Genomic DNA, 18,825 nt, shown 5'->3' on the forward strand with positions numbered 1-18,825 from the left:
ATCGCAAATTTCCACGGTTATTCTTCAAAAGAAATTAACATGCCTCTCCCATTTTTACTTTCTGAAGAATTTAAAACTGCCTTTAACCTATCATTATCACCTACCCATTCAATACATTGTGCTTTTATTATTTCTATTTTATTTTATAGTGTTTGTTTCCTCTCTTGCTGTGAAACATTATGTTGGCAACTGCATTTGGACTAACATTTCAACCATTGCACACAAGTTTTAAGTTTGCGGGTTCTTGTAATCTGCATAGCCCTTATTGGACACGTCAGACTGTCACATGGAATAGGTATAAAAGTTTTACCTTCATTCGAAGCCAACCTCACTTCCGTTCCATGCAGTGCATCCCGGTAACTGAACCCACGGCCAGTATAAATCCTCTGTCAGGTCGTTTTGTCATGTGGTTGTCCTTATGTGTGCAGAGTCGCATATTGTGACTAGAGTACGGATGATTTTTATCCTGAGAGAAAGTGTACTTATAATTCTTGTTAAGGAATCCATGATTATATTAGTTTTAAAAATTGAATGAATGAAATTTTAGACAGACGTAGTTTATTTTCTTGTCAGGGTCCTATTCTCGATTTTGTTTTAGGTAAGGGGCCTATTCCTCAGGCACTTGTCTACAAATATAATTTGAGGGTCCAAACTAACTGAGAGACAAAAATGTTTAAATTAATAGGTCAGTACAATCTATAGGTATAATAATATGGGCCTCCCCGAGGGCATAGTTGTAGCGTTGTTGTCTTGTAATCAAGGGGTCGAAGGTTCGATCCCTGGTGGAAGCACATTACACAGTGGTTCGGATCCCACTTTATACTGTATTCTGAGCAGTGGCTCAGTCGGTAACACGTCTGACTACCGTGCTCAAGGTCCCGGGGTTCGATCCGGGAACTTTTCTATCGTTGGAAGCGGCCCCGGCGCCCACCCAGCGTCGAATGACATGGGTACCTGGGGGGTAAAGGCGGTCAGGGGCGTGATGCTGATCACATCACTCCCACTCATGACCGGATCAAGAAAGTGTGGGGCGTTACCCCCACACCCCTTATACGCCTTCATGGCGTGGTGCTAAGCACCGGAGAGCACTTTACCTTTTTTACCTTTGCTGTAGATCCAGTCCCGATTAGCCTATCTGTGCATAAAATGGACTTAAAACAACAATTCAAATTCTTCATATGTAAATTTATTAATGTGGTATTGTTATTACATGAATAGGTAAAACGACAGTATAATAGTAGAGGTTAACAGTATATAAACAATTGTCCTGCCACGCAAATTAATCTAAAAAAATAAAGAATTGATATTTATTGAATAACAAAAAGGATATTACATCCAGTTGACATGAAGCAAAATTCCTGATTAATGCATATTATTAAAAGTAGTAATGTGTGTAAATATTCTTTGGTACTGTCATTCAAAGCCGCATGTTTCCAATCTAATCTCGGCGGAAATAAAAATTCTCGGTTATACAACAAATGCTGAACAACTATATTTTATTATTTAATTTTACTTGGGATTTTTTTCGGCGGGGGGGGAGGTCTGGACCCCGTCCCCTAAATACGTTCTCGTTATCCCCATATTGTGTGACGGGTAAGAATAGTATTTTGTGCTGATGTACCCATATTATAAATATCAGTGGAATCAGATTTGGGGAAAATAGTGCAGCTTTACCATTAGTTTGCCAGGTAGCCAGTGTAGATTGGAGCCAGCTGTAGCCGAGGAAAGTGGCTATTTTCTCCGTGAGTCTCCAAGGGAGGGATCAATCGAAGGGGATGACTTGGCAAGTAGCTAGCTAAGTGGGAGAGAATGCTGCGATGACTTAGCAAGTCTCTGCCAGTGCCAGGCTCTCGCACACAGATGCATTCCGTTCCGTTGCTTCAGAGCTGTTACGTGTGTGTGACTGGGTTATGCTGTCTGTGGTGACGAACCCGAGTGAAACCTGGTGCGATATGTCACCGCCGGACTGCTATACATCTGCTAGTGGGTTTTGAGGTAGAGCTCTGAAGGTGTGAAGATTATTTCAAGGTCGCGTGAGCTCGTACAGCTTCGTGCCAAGTTCACCGCGTCACATGTTGAGAGTTGGGCCTCTTGCATTCAGATTCTGCATTTCAACCAGTCCTTTAAAATCTGGGGTCCTGGATGATTTTGTACACAGGTTTTAAAGGCAGTTGTGTTCGTTTTTTTTTTGGTTACTTCTTAGATTAGAGGAATAAATTGAATTGCTGAAGATCCTTGCTTCGTCTGGTATTCAGGGTGTGAGGCAGGCACGTAGCCTTGGGGGGTGGGGGTGAGGCTTCTCCCCCGAAACCCTACGAATATCTAATTTATATATTGTATTAGAGCATGGGCGTCCGGAAGGGGGGGGGGGGGGCAAGGGGAGCCGTGCCCCCCCTGGAAAATGAAAGTCAACCAAAAATGATGTATTTCACACACATAATTTCATTTTAGCCACAATAATATGTGTTAATTATTTCATGAACATCATAAATTCAAATTTAAGCGGGTTTTATTTTAGAGAACAACACTTTTTGGAGAAAATGTGCCTTGTTTGGCCCCCCCTGGAAAAAAATACCTTCCTTGCCCCTCCCTGGAAAAAAATCCTGCCCACGTCCATGTATTAGAGTACTGCATTGGACCACTTTTGCTCGCTCAAACTCTATCGAATCTCCCACGCTCGAGCGCGATTCGCTCGAATATATAGAATATCAAATATCATTTCAATGGGACAATAATCGTACAAATATAAGTGTAAAATTCGTGCTACTAGTTTCAGCCCATAATCATTATTCATTTTCACATATTGCTATGTATTGCTAAGATAGACTAATTTCATTTTAACATGGAGATGATACCCAGTGGAGGCACATAGTGGTTCGGATCCTACTTCAAACTGTAGGTCCAGTCCCGATTAGCCATACTGTGCATACAGTGGACTTAAAACACGAAATCAATCAATCAAAAAAATGGAGATGCTGACTTGACTCACTTCAGCTTCAATTTCACTGGGTCTCACTTCACGATGCATATTTGAAGGCCCACTGCTACAGACAAATAACGGTTGTTCGTGAACTACTGGGCTTGGAGCGTATACCGATCATTTGCCTGTTCGAGCGTTATTCGCTCGAGCGAAGAATCTGCCTATTCCGTAAGCCATCTAGCGTCATCCATGCGAACTATTAGACGATCAAGCAAAAAAAGCCTCGATTCAGCACACTATACTGTATGGTAGTAATTTATTTTACTTCCATAATAAGTTTAATCCTAAATAGGGCTGTGTTTGACCTGTTTGTTCTTCGTATATGTGCGGAGTGCCCTTTTACAGCTTCATCTTTTATTCTAGGTAAGGAGAATTTATTCATCAGAGATACACGTGTTGTATCATTACTCACCTCGTCGTCGCGATTCGTCAATAGTGGCAAAAATGCGATGTAAAGTAAAAGTACAAGAAACTAAATGAGATATCGAAGGTCGCGGTTTCGAGTTCCGTCGTAGGCACGGGCGTTTGTTGTGAGTATCCCCTTCACCAGTTTCATCTGGGGTTGTGAGGGAAAACCCTTTGTGCTAAGACACCCTGGACTGCATTTTGCAGGCTAGCGAGGTTCTGTAGGGTCTGTTGTGTGCTGCCCATGTGTGTTTGCGATTTCCCTTCATCCATTTTATCTTATGTTATTTCTTCCTCATCTTCGCGTAGCAGAAAAGCTACGTGAAATAATACATTTAAATAAAACCTTGCCCTTGCTTGCTTTGACTTGATCTCTCGGAATTGCTGGTGTTCATTTCCTGAGAAGATGAACGCTCACTTGAGCTTAGTGTTGGAAAGATACTCAAAGCAGTGTGACGCCATGTTTCATTGAGGGGTATAGTCAGTTCATTTTCGTAACATATCCAGCTTACTGACAAGTGTCCAACTAGCGAGCCTACCAACAGCCTAGAGCGTGAGCAACAGGTTTAGCGATAGGCGCTCCTTTGAAATGACGTCAGCGGCGCTCTCGTTGATTGGCGGATTTCGGAATTAAGACTCGCTTCCGAGCAACCAACGCAATACAGCGAGAGGTGTTACGGAAATAATCCCACTCTACTCCAGGTTTGGCGACAACGCCTGTTTCATCTCAGTAAACAGATAACTGATGCTGGTAGGCTTGAATTTACGCCCAGTACCCGCTAACCATTATTTCGAAGCGAGCATTGTAGCTAACTGATGTAATCGTCCCATACACGACAATGGAACAAAGTTGCACAAGGTAGAATGCCCGCATGGGTACCATTCAATGCAGTGAAAGAGGCTTGCGTACCTCGAGATAAAGAGATCATTGCCTTTCGCGGTCTTAATTTGGCACACGTTCAGAGGTAGGTGTTTTATAGCTTGCCTCAACAATGAGTGAATCTGCAGGTTTCACAGTGGCAGGTCTTTGTGTAGATCCGTGACTGTGACAAGTGAAAGTTATACGGTATTAAATGCGTAAGGAATGGACATGTTATGTTGTATGGAAATTTGACTAGCGGTGTTTTTTTTATTAAGACTATTCTTCCTTGTTGATTTCTAATAACCTTTACGGGAAATCAAGATTTAACATCTGTAAAGTTTGTTACAATTCATCTACTATTGATTATTCTATTAGTGTAAATATTGGCAGTTGCGTCACTCCAAGCCGTGTATGTGTTGCACCTAAGGACATTTGAGCATTTTCTCCCTAAATTGGAATCATGTAAATGGTTAATACTCCATTCCGCCCACTTTCTCCTCCCTATACCGATATGCACGGCCTTGCTTCAAAGAATCCCTGTATAAAGTATAGCGATTTACATGATTGTGTAACCACCACGTCGAACTCGTCATTATGAACATGTGACCGAAGCCGAATCCAATGTGAGCTTACAGTTAGAAAATATTGGATTGGTTCTTGCACTTGGGAAATATGTTTTTATTTTTTTAAAATTAAAGTTTAACAAGCATCATCACGCGTTTATGAATTAACATTATTTGCCTTGTTAGAAGCAGTCAAAAAAAAAAAAAAAAAAAAAAAAAAAAGGATAAGTGCTGGAACGTTCTGAAAAGTTAACAGTGCATAAAGAGTTTTGATGGAACATTAATTCTTATGAAACCCATCCCTAACACCTCCGAGAATTGTTCGCAAAAGCCTAATTCATGGTCATTTTTGCAGTAAATTTGCAACGCCCCGTAAGCGACCCTACACCCTTTCTCAGATATATAATTCTGGATAAACCCTTGCTTTTGAAAAGTCTGGACAATTTTGCTGAAGCGTCTGTGTGATTTACGAAGAACCGAAGTGGCAGTGTTTTCAAATGAGAAGTTTCGGGCGACTTCCGAAAGGACAATGAAGATTCGAAGCGTCGTTTTACAAAGAGTGTTGCTTTAAAATATTCAATAAATACATGAGAATATTAAATAACATGTTATGTTATAACAAACCTTAGTTTTTTTCACACATAATGAAATGAAACGAAATTAAAAAAGAAACTTCGAATTTTGTAAGATTTCCAGGATATTTTTACTCCGCGAAAGTGTCACGGCATTTGTGCAGAGTCCGTGAAATGCCAGAAAAGAATCGGCCGCTATCTGTAAATATTTTCCAACCGATACCACTGATTTATTGTGCTTCGCCTTTCTGCCACTTTTGGCTGACGAAAATGAGGACCAGTGATGACTTGAGGCATGCATATTCAGATTTTGACGAAAGCACGAAATGTGAAATAACACATTGTAATGTTAATTTTTCATGTTTCTGAAAGGTGTGAGGTGCATTTTCCTACCCTGTTTTGTCACGAAATAATGTGAAATAGACTCAAACATGAAATTTTGAAATTTAGTTTATTTCCCGACGCGACACTGTGACAGAATTATCCTGTGGATTATGCAATTCACGGAAAATTGATTAATTCTGCTGTACATGTTTGAGAAGTAAAAATGCACCCCTTTATACAGGTATAGGTAAAAGGTAAAGTGTTCCCCTGTGCTTAGCACCACGCCATGAAGGCGTATAGGGGGTGTGGGGGTAACGCCCCGCACTTTCTTGATCCGGTCGTGAGTGGGGGTGATGTGATCAGCACCACGCCCCTGACCGCCTTTACCCCCCAGGGTTGCCCCCAGGTACCCATGTTATTCGACGCTGGGTGGGTGCCGGGGCCGCTTAAACTTAATATTCTGGTAACGACATAAATGTGCTATTGGAAGGAATATGTTTATTTTGTGTAGTAAGTGCAGTTTTTAAATCAAATTTGGGATTCACATTTTTAAAACCAGAACGTCATTTTATATACCGCTTTTAAACCCGAAATTGACTCTGTTTTTGTACCGAAATTTTGCTTTTTTTATTTACCAAAAATGTGCACCTCTTAGTGAGGACACAAATAATACCAAAGCCAGGATTCGAACCCGGGATCCCTGGTTTCGTAGCGCGCTGTGCTAACCCCACTGCCACGAAGGTCGGGGGAACAACGTAGGATAAAAGCTCAGGAAACCGGGTAGATGTTTATCATGATGCTGTGATAGTGGGAGATGCGTGTTGACGAGTGTGCTTGATCCTCAGCGCAAGGAAGAAGCCAAGTCGGATCCCGGCGAACGTGTCTGCTTTTGCGGTTCGCAAGGACGCGTGCTAATAATCTCCACGTAAAAAAAAAAAAAAAAAAAGCCTGGGAACTCGATTCCGTGCGTTCGTGACTCCAGTCAGGTTCGTACGTGAGAATTTCCCAGCCACCGTCTCTTCCCTCCGTCTACAAGTCTTGTGTTTTTGTGTCAGATCTTTCCCGTGGAAGCAGGCCTGTATTACGATTTCTGCACAGAGCAAAGGCTTCGACCGAAAGCAGTGTTGCCACTCTTTCCTTTCCCCCCAAATTTTCCCTTCATCTATCTACATCGTATATTTAAAGTCCACTTGGGTAATCGGAACTGGGCCTACAGTTTAAAGTGAGATCTGTGCCGCCACCGGGTATCGAACCCGGTCCCCTTGATTACAAGGCGACGGCGTTATCTTTACGTCATCGGAAGACCCTACGTCATGTATTAATAATAATAATTAGTGATAGTAGTATTTTCGTTGCTTTATAGTCGCATACATGATCGCTATCGGGTTAAATGTCCCAGGTTCGAACTCTGTTAAGCCAACCTCCGTGGCGGAGTGGTTAGAACAGGGGTCTCGGGTTCGAATCCTGGCCTGGGTATTGAGTGTCCCTTCACCAATTTCATAACATCATCACGATTAGCCAAAAGTGGCAGAAGATGGAAGTTAAATAAACCAAATCAATAGCTGAATCTAACCCTGGTCAGGCCTGAATGTGCAATTGTCATGCTTCATCACTTAATTCACCGAAGATGTAGAAATACTGCGCAAAATAAACAAAATATAAATAGACAAATAAGATTGCATTCAAAGGAATGGGATACGAAATACAGTAGAACGTAATATTAGGTGTACTTATACTGAGTCTGATCTGTTGTCTTGAAATGTTTCTGAAAAAAAAAAAATAATTGAAGTTTCCCCTCCCGTGGCAACACTGACCGAAAGCTACGAAATGGAGATACACACTGGGAAGTGCAGGGAATTCACGTGGGAGAAAGAGCGGTTGACTTACGTGTAGACCTTTGGCTCCCTGCCTACCCGCTGTTGGGAATGTGTTTCTAGGCCTAGACGCTCGGAAATAGTACCGGCTTTTGCAGATAGAGGAGGCGTTCTCGTTGACCTAAACTTGCCTTCGCAAAAAGCAACTTATTTTTCGTTTAGGATTTTCTGATTCTCGAAGGAAGCTTTCAGACCGAATTACACGTGATAACAACCACAAACAATTCCCGTGTCTGGATTCAAATCTGGGACCTCTAGTTTCTCAGCACCAATCAGTTAGTTCAGATTTCGAAGCATGCTGGCCAAAGTTTCACCTTGCAAGGAAGCTGACAGTGCGAAAATAGATAATGTTTTGCAGTAAATATTGCTGTTATTCTTTGTAAAGTTCTAGAAATCGTATAAATATCTGTATCATATTTCCGTATACATGATTTTTGGCAAGATTATTCATTCTGTCAAATCTCAATTTTGTTTATTCATCGCTTGGTGCCCAAATATCTAAATCTTCCTCCGTGAGGTTTGTGCTGTCCATAGGTACATGTTAGTGAATACCACTTTATCTTATAATTATTCGTCTCCATTGTCGCGATTAGCCATAAGTGGAAGAAATGTGACATATAAATTAATCAATTTTGATTTAAAGACAAAGAAATTTGAAATTTCTTTTAAAAATGCTAGCTAGAGCAAAAATTTAAGGATTGTGAAGACTTAATATTTGGATTACAAGACCCCGAAAGTTGCATATACACCGATCTTGGTTTAAGTTTTATATCCACTTCATGCGCACTAAGGCTAATCGGGACTGAACCTGCCGTTTAAAGTGGGCTCGGAACTACTATTTGCCTCCATCGGGTATCGAACCCGGGACCCCTTGATTACAAGGCAACAATGTTACCACTACGCCATTTGAGAGGCCCATACACCGATCTTATACTTAAAAATAATTTTAATGAAATAATAAAACCGCTTTCAAACCAGTGCGTTGTATGTCAACTGCGGTTTACCGCAACTTTAATATAAATATCGGACGGAAGTCCGTTTCCTGAGACGAATATGAAAGGGAAGGAAGTGAGATTACACAATTCTGCCACAAACAGCACATTGTGACTATGCAGTGTATATTTTCATATTATAATCGCTTCTGTATTTACACGGGTATGCTCATATGGGTTGCTACCGGAAAGGAACGCGTTTCTTTTACGTTTCCTGTCTGTCCAACCTCATTTTTCATCGCCAACTTCGTAGCAGAGGCGTGCCGAGAGCGGAGTTGGGGATTCTTGTCATTCTACTTTTCTTTCCAGTTTTGGGTACATTTTACCATTATTTTTAAAGGTACATTACCCATCTAAAACCTATTGTAACCCATGTACCTTCTCCCCCCGCAAGTAATTTGACACGCAAGATGATGTCGTCCAAATAATCTCGTTTTAGTAACTAGACGCAAAATAGTTTTTGAAGGATTGATTCGGTTTGTTTTACTTCGCTTTTCTGCCACTTTTGGCTAATCACAAAGATGAGGATGAGTGATGATATGATAAAATTGCAGAGAACAACTATGGCTAGGCCATGGTTCGAACCCGAAGTCCCTGGCGTGCTAACCACTCCCCCACGGAGGTTGGCACGAAAGGGTTTCTGCTTACATTGTGGTACTCTTGGAAAACTTTATATGGAAGTGAAAATGTTCAAAATGAATTAAAAACGATGGAATGAAGCCTGGAGCTTGTCCTTGAATTACACCTGTGTACCCCCGATTTAAAACGCTCCTTCGCCACTGTGCCTACAATATAATTAGTGTTATTTCTGTTCATTTGCCTTGGTCAGCATTCGAATGTTTTTATTTGTCTTATGCAGAGTCAACGGCAAAGAAAATGGTAGGCAAATTGCCCACCGGTATTTTCATTACTTTTTTTTTCTAAATTCTGTGTTGTTTCGAGGAATAAAACTGTGTTGGTTCGAAGCAGGTATTGCCCTCTGCTTGTTGGCGTCTTTATTTCAATTCACTGTCATCACATTGTGCAATACAGACCGAATGGCAATGGTGACTGACAATTCGCCTACTCTTTCTTTTGCCGTTGGGTGTACAACAATGATCTTTTAATCATAACCGTAACTTGGCGGGAGCAAAGAGGAGGGGGCATGGTGCCCCAAATTAATTCCTTGGACCCTGAGGAGCAATGTAATGGGTGATTTCTCAGAAGAAACGTGAACGCTATTTTTATGGGATAGAAAACTTTTTATTCATCCTCCGCTAGGTCCAAAGTTACGCCCAATGCTGTTGGGTATTATGTATTATTTATGCTCAATGACATTCGAATGACTATTTTTATTTTTCGAATGTGATGTCATGTATGCCTCCCCTGTGGCGCAATGGTAGAGTCGTCGCCTTGTAATCAAGGGGTCCCGGGTTCGATACCCGGTGGAGGCACATAGTGGTTCGGTTCCCACTTTAAACTGTGGGTCCAGTCCCGATTAGCTTTACTGTGCATAAAGTGGACCTAAAACACCAACTCAATCAATGCTTTGTTAGACGGGATTACCATTCTTCCTATTGCCGGGCCCCGCGGAATCGTTAGCACATCGCGCTACGACGCCAGGGGTCCCGGGTTCGAATCCTGGTCTGGGCGTGGATGTTTGTGAGTGTCCATGCATCAATTGGATCATATCATCACGCATCCCCATCTTCGTAAATTAGCCAAAAGTGGCGCAAGAAGCGAAGTAAAATAAAGCAAATCAATGAATTAGCCATTCTTCCTATTGCAAGAAGATGAAGAAGATACAACGTTTATTCGTGATTTTTTTACCTGAGTTTGAAACTTGACCATTTGGTGCATGCTGGGCCAAACATCGAAACTGGTTCAAGTCGGACAGAATTAGCAGGAAGCAATAAATTACACGTGCGGTTCGGCACACTTTCTGTTAACAAGATTTAAAGTGCAAATGAAAGAAACTTCACAAAGCGTAATTGAGTTGTAAAGAAATAAAAAGCTACTCGTAACTACGCAGATTGTAGAGCTGTAGTCTAGCGGTCATACATGGCAATAATACCACTTTCTCACCTGTCTTTGTGCGTATGTCGTCTCTCGTCTCTACGGCATCAATTCTCATTCAAATCGAGACACAGCCATTTTGATTTTAAACGCGTGTAGATCAATGCCCTCCGTTTGTTTACGAGCGAATTCGATGCGAAAGGATAATTAAAAATTATCGTCGTGATTTGCTTTGTTTTCCTACCAAGTGCGTACCAAAGGTTATTGTTTTCTGCAGGCATAGCGTTTCGCTCGTTTGCTAGGCGAAAGCGTAGTGTCAAGTTATGGGTTTCACTTGGAAGTTTCGATTGTTGCGTCATCAGAGAAACACGCGTGACGCCATGTGTGTAAACCAAGCGTTGAAGTTAATTCGTTGATGTGATGTAAAAGTTTGTTAGGAGTCACGATTTCGTCAATTTGTTTTTGCAATTTCCGGAAATTAAAATTGCATTATTGAGAAAGTAGTTGTTACTACATAACATCTTTGTTAGATCCAGTGATTTGCTACTGTAGAGCTGTTCTTTGTAGAATAATAGATATCTAAATGAAGGAATTTGTGTACAAATTACTGACATGAGGCATAGTGGATTGGCTAAACCGATCAAACTCTCACTTTACAAGTACTGTTCTGGTATTTTTTATTAAACACTAATGTGTTCGAGCAACATTATCATGTAATACAATATTTGCAGTCATAAATAAATAATAATAATAAATGTACCCCTGTACATGTGCACACATACCATGTAGATATATGGGGTGGTGTGGAGGTATAGAATTCCATTCATTCTTGATCTCGGCCATAGTGATGTGATCTGCATCACACCCAGCCGCCTTTACCCTCCAGGGTTGCCCCCCAGGTACCCATTTACGAGGCTGGGTGGGCCTCAGAGCTGTACAGAAACGGAAATGAATGGAAAAATTTCTGGTTCAGATCGCCTGCCCCAGGATTCGAACCTGGGTCTTCCGTGTCGTAGCCAGAATCTCTACCAACTCAGCTACTGTGACTGTTATAAATAAATAGTATTAAGGATGTTGATAATTAGGGAGTGGATCTACTAGTGGAAAGGTTATATGCAGATACATCTCCAACCTTGCTTTGGCCAGTCAGCATACAAACGAGTATAGCACACACACTGGGAGAACTGTAGGCCCACAACCATTCATGGTCTGACAGTTGCACGTAAGCAGCACTGAAGGGTTCTGGTTGATTACCAGCACTATCAACCTTCTGACAAGATGGAGTCACTTATAATCCTCCCGGCACCTTCATTTACAACAGGTCTTTATGACCAGCAGACGGGGTGGAGCCTTGGCCACTGATAATAATCCTCCAAGGCAACACATTTTTATTCCCATAATAATACCATCCCCAAACACATCATGTGTCCAGGGACCGAACTATGATTTATTAGATAACACACTACCATGGAGACGGAGGCAGAATCAGCCTCCGAAACGTAGGTAATTAAATATTTAACACACTGGTTAAATGTCTTAAAAACTTAAAATGAATGGATCACCACTAATCAGCTACAAAGAAGATTATATTTCCTATGTTAAACGTACCATATGCTTACATTGTATTCTGTGCTCCTTGGCCCAAAAGTTATGCTCCTACGAATGAGTTTGAGATTTCAATAAAAATTAATTATGCCCAATACACAGTATCATATTATCCAAGCACCTCCGCCCCAGTGTCACTACTGGTGGTAAACCTTGCTTGTAGAATGTATAAAACCTACTTCCGAATCTCCACTGTATGTTAACAATGTTTGCTTTGTTAGAGGGAGGTCGTGCAGCAAATTATCGTGTAGGTGGTGTGAATTGTTGCTGTCTTGTTAATTGTTTGCTGTTCTTTGTTGACAATAGAAATTTTTAGGCACGTTTGAATTAAAAGCTGTGCGCCTGTATCCTCTTCCTTTAGTATTTATTGCATGTCATTAGACATGTTCTTGATAGCTAGCAAGGAGTGCAAATGTAAAAGATAGGGGAGCGGGAATATTTTCTAAGGTTGGGCAATCACATAAAATATACCCTTACAAGATGTGTATTTATTTGTAGCTAAGAGATCATTTATCTAATTTTACTTATTTGTTGATATATATAAATATGTTTCACTCTCCTCTCAGCTACAAAGGAACTAATGAAATTGTATGGACTTAGCTTGTTGTTATAGTTGAAAATATTTTGGAGGGGGTAAAGACCCTCTCGACTGCTTTGCATACTTTGTGAACTTTTGAGTATTTGTTGTAAGTCCATTTTATGCACATGGGCTAATCAGGACTAGACCTACAGTTTCAAATGGAATCCGAACCACTGTGTTTGGTTTGAATTTTGTATTACGTTAACTTTTATGCACAGATAAGCTAATTGGAACTGAACCTACAGTTTAAAGTCCAAACCACTATGTTAATCCGAGTATGAAACCTTGGACCCCTTCATTACAAGGGTACGACGTTACCACTATGCCATGGGAGAGGCTTGTGGTGGAAGTTGTGGATGCATGTGTGGTGGAAATGATTATTGAATATTGATAAGCATTTCTTTCTTCTAGGCACCAGTTTTATCTTCACACGAAGCTGGATTTGATAGAAGGGAGACTTAAGGCTGACTGGGCAGTGGCTGCAAAGTTAGTTGCGTACATTGCACAGGCTGAAATGGGAGATTACAATCCACTGGCCCCCTGTCATAGCGTCTATCCCAGCTGCTTCTCTGTCGACAACTTTCCCGAGGACTTCCTTTCCAAAGTTGCAGAGGAGCATATCAAGTTGAAGGTGAGATTTGGGTTCCACTAAATTAGTCGTTTCATACAGTTGTTTTGTATTTTCACTGATCATCTTTTCAAAAAAGGCATCTTTTTGCAAGCCAACGTTTATAACAATGACATGGTGGCTTGCATATGGTGTTTATATTTTTTGTTGTTTTACTTCACTTTTGCGTGTGGTTTATTGTGATGAGGATGAGCAGCGATTAGATAAAATTTATGAATGGAACCCACCTACATACTTTCAGAAATGTGCACTTATGCTCTGGTGCCTTTAAATACGGGGTGGTGCAAAAGTCAGTTTACCCATACACATTGATAATAGTGCTTTTTGTGTAAACTGACTTTTGTGCCACCCTGTATAAACCACTGCAGCAGTTGGGGGTTCCCCCATTTTGTATTAACCTCTATTTATTTATTTATTTACTATAGTATAATATAAAATAGCACACATGTAGCAAGTTATTGTGGTGGTGTAATGGTGTTGTATGATTTGATTAAAGGATTTAAGTGGTGTATTGTGATATTAGGATTAGCATTATTAAGTATAGATGTTAGAAGATTATAAAGGTTATATATATTAATCTAGGATAACAGGGACGTGTTTTAGTAATGATTATAGTGTGATACTAAGTAATGAGGTTAGTAGTTAGTATTTGTAGCGACAAGTATATAGATTAGACTCAGGTGTGAGTGAGGGTGAAAGAGAACTAAGATGTTCTAATTCTAAAGAACTTCATCAAAATAGATTAATTATTGGGATTTTTTATTATAGGCTATATTATAAACATATATCAGTGTATGTTACATAATCATTTATTAATAACATTGATATAAAGTAAACATAGTGTAATGAAAATACATGGTAAACTAGACAAGACTTCTATGCTTCAGATGATTTACTTTAGTTTTATTACAGTACAATTTATTGGTAAGTTGAGGTTTTTACTGTTAAAATTATTATACGAGTACCAAATTATTAAAATTGGATAGGCTATATTAGTTAGTATGGGATGAAGGGACACTCTCAAAGAACACCATGATCAGGCTCGAATTTGAACCAGGAACTTCAGTGGCAAGATCGAAAGTCAACCGCTTGACGTACTTGGCCATCAAGCTGGCATTAAACATACTTCTGACCTTTATACATTGGTGGACAGTGCAATGCTTGGGATATGTAACTGAATCTGTACAAATGAAAAGAAACTATTTTGCAAACTTAATTGAGGTGGAGACAAAATTTACAGTGAATAAATATCCTTGGAACAAAACAAGATAATTTATATCACCACAAGTATAAAAATTTTCGTAGACAACCTAAAGTCAAGAGAATGTATTTTGCCAGTACAAATCCCAATTATACCATAAACACAGTCACAAAAGTGCTATCTGAGCATAAAACACTTAGGCAAGGCCTCACATGCTTAGGTGACATAGGATATTGCTAGGGTTGGAAATGTGTTATTGTTTTTGCAGTTCTTGTGAACATGTATTTTCAATTGCAGTCAATGAAGCCGTCGACAGCAGAGTACTGGTTGTTGAAGGAAGTGTCGTACCTGGAGACCTTTGGTCAGGAGCAGTTCCAAACCAAATCCACCAGTGGTGCACCGATGGTTCTTGGTGTTGGGCCTCATGGAGTCAGCCTCTATAACAGTGAGGGTGCTCTGTTGCAAAGGTTAGTTGGTTTCTTATTTCTTAATTTTGATTAGTTAGAAATGTGGTGACATCATAATCAGTGTACCAATAGGTTAATCTTGACTGTGCAGACAATGGATGAATATTAATTCAAAATTATTGTAGATTTGCTGCCAGTTGTGTAATTGTTGTTAATTTTGGATCAGTATTGTAGATTAGGCACACACAGGAGATGTACTACGTCTCTGGCATACCGTGCCATTGCTCTAACCACTGAGCTACCAAGCCTGCCTGGCCTCGTCTGATTTTTCGCTATCGTTGTTTTACCTGTGTGGAATAGTCTCTGCCAGTGCTACCACAATGGTTTCTGTTGCCGTTGAAACACAGTAGACTTCGACGTTGTCTGGTTCCCCCCAGCATAGTACATCTCCTGTATGTGCCTAATCTTCAATAATTAACATCTCTACGCTGGGAGGAACCAGGCAACGTCGAAGTCTACTGTGTTTCAACGGCAACAGATCCCGTTGCGGTAGCACTGGCAGAGAAGATTCCACGCAGGTAAAACAGCAACAGCGAGAAATTAGGCGAGGCTAGGCCAGCTCGGTAGCTCAGTGGTTAGAACAGTGGCACGGTATGCCAGAGACACGGGTTCGATTCCTGGTCGAGCCTGCATTTTTCGCTGAAAATTTCAGAGTTGTTTCAAAGTGTTTATAATGATTCAATGGTGGGTATTTTAATCTTGTGATTATCTCATTTATAGAAATTTTCGTATATTAATGTTTGTACAGTTCAAGTATTTATTAGTCCAAGATGGTGTCAACTCAGTTAATGTCTTCTGCACTAAATTTTAATTTTATTAATTTCGTGTTGGAGATCTATTGTTCGTTCAACACATTTTTTTGCAACTACAGTAAATCATTCACATTCTTCTAAATTGTGTTCAGTACTTTTTTCACTTGAATCAAATAAAGACATATTTGATTTAAACAAACAGCCTTCCTTGATCTTCTTCTTTCATCCTCTCCGTTCTACCTGTTCCTTTACCTGTTCCCTATACTTGGACTCCTTCACCAGTTTTTTTCCTACATGTCTTGTGCTGTCTTTTCATGCCCATAAATAAATTATATGAATAAATTTCTCTCCAGAACTTTTCTGTTGTTGTTTTCGTTCGGATTCCAGGTCCTGCCCATAGTGAGGTCCTAAATTTTAATGTGTGATGCTACATCTGTGTCATTATACTTTTGGTAGAATTCTGCTTTGTCATTCTCCACCCATTTCCTTCACTTAGAAGTCCAAATATGTTTCTCATTATTTTTTCTCTCAAATGCTTTTATTTTGTTTTTATTACTTGATGTGAGAGACTGTTTGATACCCATATGTCAGTACCGGTTTCAGGCAAACTTTACAAAAGTTGAGATTTGCTTATACAAGTTCTGTATGCAGTTCAACCAAGATTTTTAAAATTTTCCTAAATTATACATGCAATCTTCATGTTACAATCTTGTTCTCCTGAAAAACGCGAACATTGAGGTTCTACTGTATTTGCTTTTGTGGTATTTTTAAGTAAGTGTAAAAGTAAAGTGGTCCCCTGTGCTTTGCACCACGCCATGAAGGCGTGTGGGGTTAGGGCCCTAGAATTGATCTCAGCCGAGCTGGGGAGTGATGTGGTCAACACCACGTCCCTGTCCACCTTTACCCCCCCCCAGTTTCCTTCAGGTACCCACTTTATAGGATGCTGGATGGGTGCCAGAGCCCCTTGAAGAGGTTGAAAATGTCCTGGTTCTCCCCCACCGGGGATCGAACTCAGCTCTCTCGCATGGTAGTCAGATGCCCAAACGACTGAGCTACCACAGCTCATGGTAATCTTAAACCCATGTCAAAAATATTTGAATATTTAAATATCAGCAAAGTACTGGTTGTTAATCCTTAAACGGAAACATTGGTTTGTGAGACCTTTAGTGTTTTGTATTCTAGAGTGTGGCAACACTGATTGAGCTGTCTCCCCCCCCCCCCTCCTAAGTACCTTATTATCAACCACTTGCCTACACTCTGCACATGTTACTGCTCAGTTTGTGACTGTTTGTTACGAGAAACTTATTGTTTGAAAACGTGCAGGTCTAACAGACCAGGTGTTTCGCATTACGTATTCAATGCCAAGGTTGGAAGTGATTTACATAATACATTTTCTTAGTTTTGTTCTCATGTAATTTTAGTTTTCAATAAATGTGAGTTATTAATGATAATTTTGCCCTTTATTGTCTAAAAAAAACTTTATAAAATGTGATAACAAATATTAAAAAATAAGGTGTCAGACTGGATGTTTCTAATTATGAAGTAAAGACCTATGTTTCTGTTTAAGGGTAAAATCATGATGTTTTTATTATTATTATTGATTTCAATGATTTTATTGTCTTATTCATGCAACTTTACTAGGGTAGGATAAGTATTCTTCACGGACATATGAGTTCACACTATATTGTTCTTTCTTTTCGCAGCATCCCCTACACAGCAATCCAGACTGCTGGCTCTCAAAGCCGAAACTTCCGTTTGAGGTACCTGAATCTTTCTGCAGAGGATACGTTTCTTGTTCTGAAGCTGGAATCTTCCCACGCTGCCAGTGGCCTCTACAGGGCAGTCACGGAAAAGCATGCGTTTTACAGCTGCGAGACTGTCCGAAGCGCTGTCACCTCCCAATTCATTAGAGATCTCAAGGTAGGCGTGCGAACTGTGCATTGTACAACTTACTAGTAGGTAAAACAAATTTTTCTTAACTTGTTCATTCCATTTTGATTTACAAACTTACTAAATGTACTTGAACTTTTTGAACTGATACACCCAAATACTCTATAGAATTTTTTCATACATATATTCTTGTGGATGCAGTACCAGAACACAGACATATTGATAGAATTGTTTTAGATGCTAATACGGAAATTTAGTTTTTCATCATGGTAACGAAGGATTTTCATGGTCACATAGTTGAAGTACACGACATGCATATTTTGTTTTTGACAAGCACAAAATACCATGCTGTGATGTTCATTTTTAATGTTTTTGAAAGCCGTGAGGTACATTTTCACCACAAAATGATGCAAAATGTGAAATAAACTCTTAAGCAAGAAATTAAGATTATATCCAATACAACACTTGTATGAAGTCTGAATTATGCTCGGAGTTATGCAAAATCATAGAAACTTGGTTATTTTTGCTGTAAATAAATTGACTACACAGGAATAAGATTAACACTGTGATAACTACATAAATCAAATTTAGGACTATATTCGCTATTTTAACATTTTTTTAACATTGATTATAAATATGTGGCCCTACCAATGAGATTCAAGCAGTCTGGGAGCCTCCCCTATGGCGCAGTGATAGCGTCACCTTGTAATCAAGGGGTCCCAGGTTCGATACCCGGTGGAGGCACATAGTGGTTCGGATCCCACTTTAAACTGTAGGTCCAGTCCCGATTAGCCTTACTGTGCATGAAGTGGACTTAAAACACCAAATCAATCAAGCAGTCAGGAAAATCCTTTATTACCGTGATGAAAGATGAATTTTGACACATAAGAAAGCATTCTGTTAATCTTTTCAGTGTGTCTTGGTTCATTGATCTATCCTGACACAAATACATTTTAATAGTTGAATTCCAACATGTGATATTTCTTCTTATGTACAAGAGAATCAACATTTAACCATGACATGTATACTATCTGTGCCAAAAGTAGGTGTCATTCTCTCAAGTAGGATATAATTTGAATAAAGAACCAGGCACCCCCTTCCCAGCCTATTCCCAAGATCTGAACAAACATCCCCC

General features: G+C 40.0%; 2 protein-coding genes across 2 annotated transcripts in view; both read left to right on the forward strand.

Moving 5' to 3' along the window:
* The window catches only part of Gas8 (Growth arrest specific protein 8), a 335,305-nt gene that overhangs the window by 225,982 nt on the left and 90,498 nt on the right, over positions 1–18,825 (forward strand). The gene's annotated exons all lie outside the window — the stretch shown is intronic.
* Positions 1–18,825, forward strand: part of dnr1 (E3 ubiquitin-protein ligase defense repressor 1) — a 38,288-nt gene that overhangs the window by 12,097 nt on the left and 7,366 nt on the right. The window contains exons 3-5 of the mRNA XM_083113470.1: positions 13,164–13,383; positions 14,879–15,048; positions 17,504–17,720. Of these exons, the coding sequence (XP_082969596.1) occupies positions 13,164–13,383; positions 14,879–15,048; positions 17,504–17,720 (607 nt within the window). The remainder of the gene's footprint in view (positions 1–13,163; positions 13,384–14,878; positions 15,049–17,503; positions 17,721–18,825) is intronic.

Source organism: Lepisma saccharinum, chromosome 27 (genome assembly GCF_977018435.1).
Source record: "Lepisma saccharinum chromosome 27, izLepSacc3.1, whole genome shotgun sequence".
In the NCBI taxonomy this organism is placed as follows: domain Eukaryota; kingdom Metazoa; phylum Arthropoda; class Insecta; order Zygentoma; family Lepismatidae; genus Lepisma; species Lepisma saccharinum.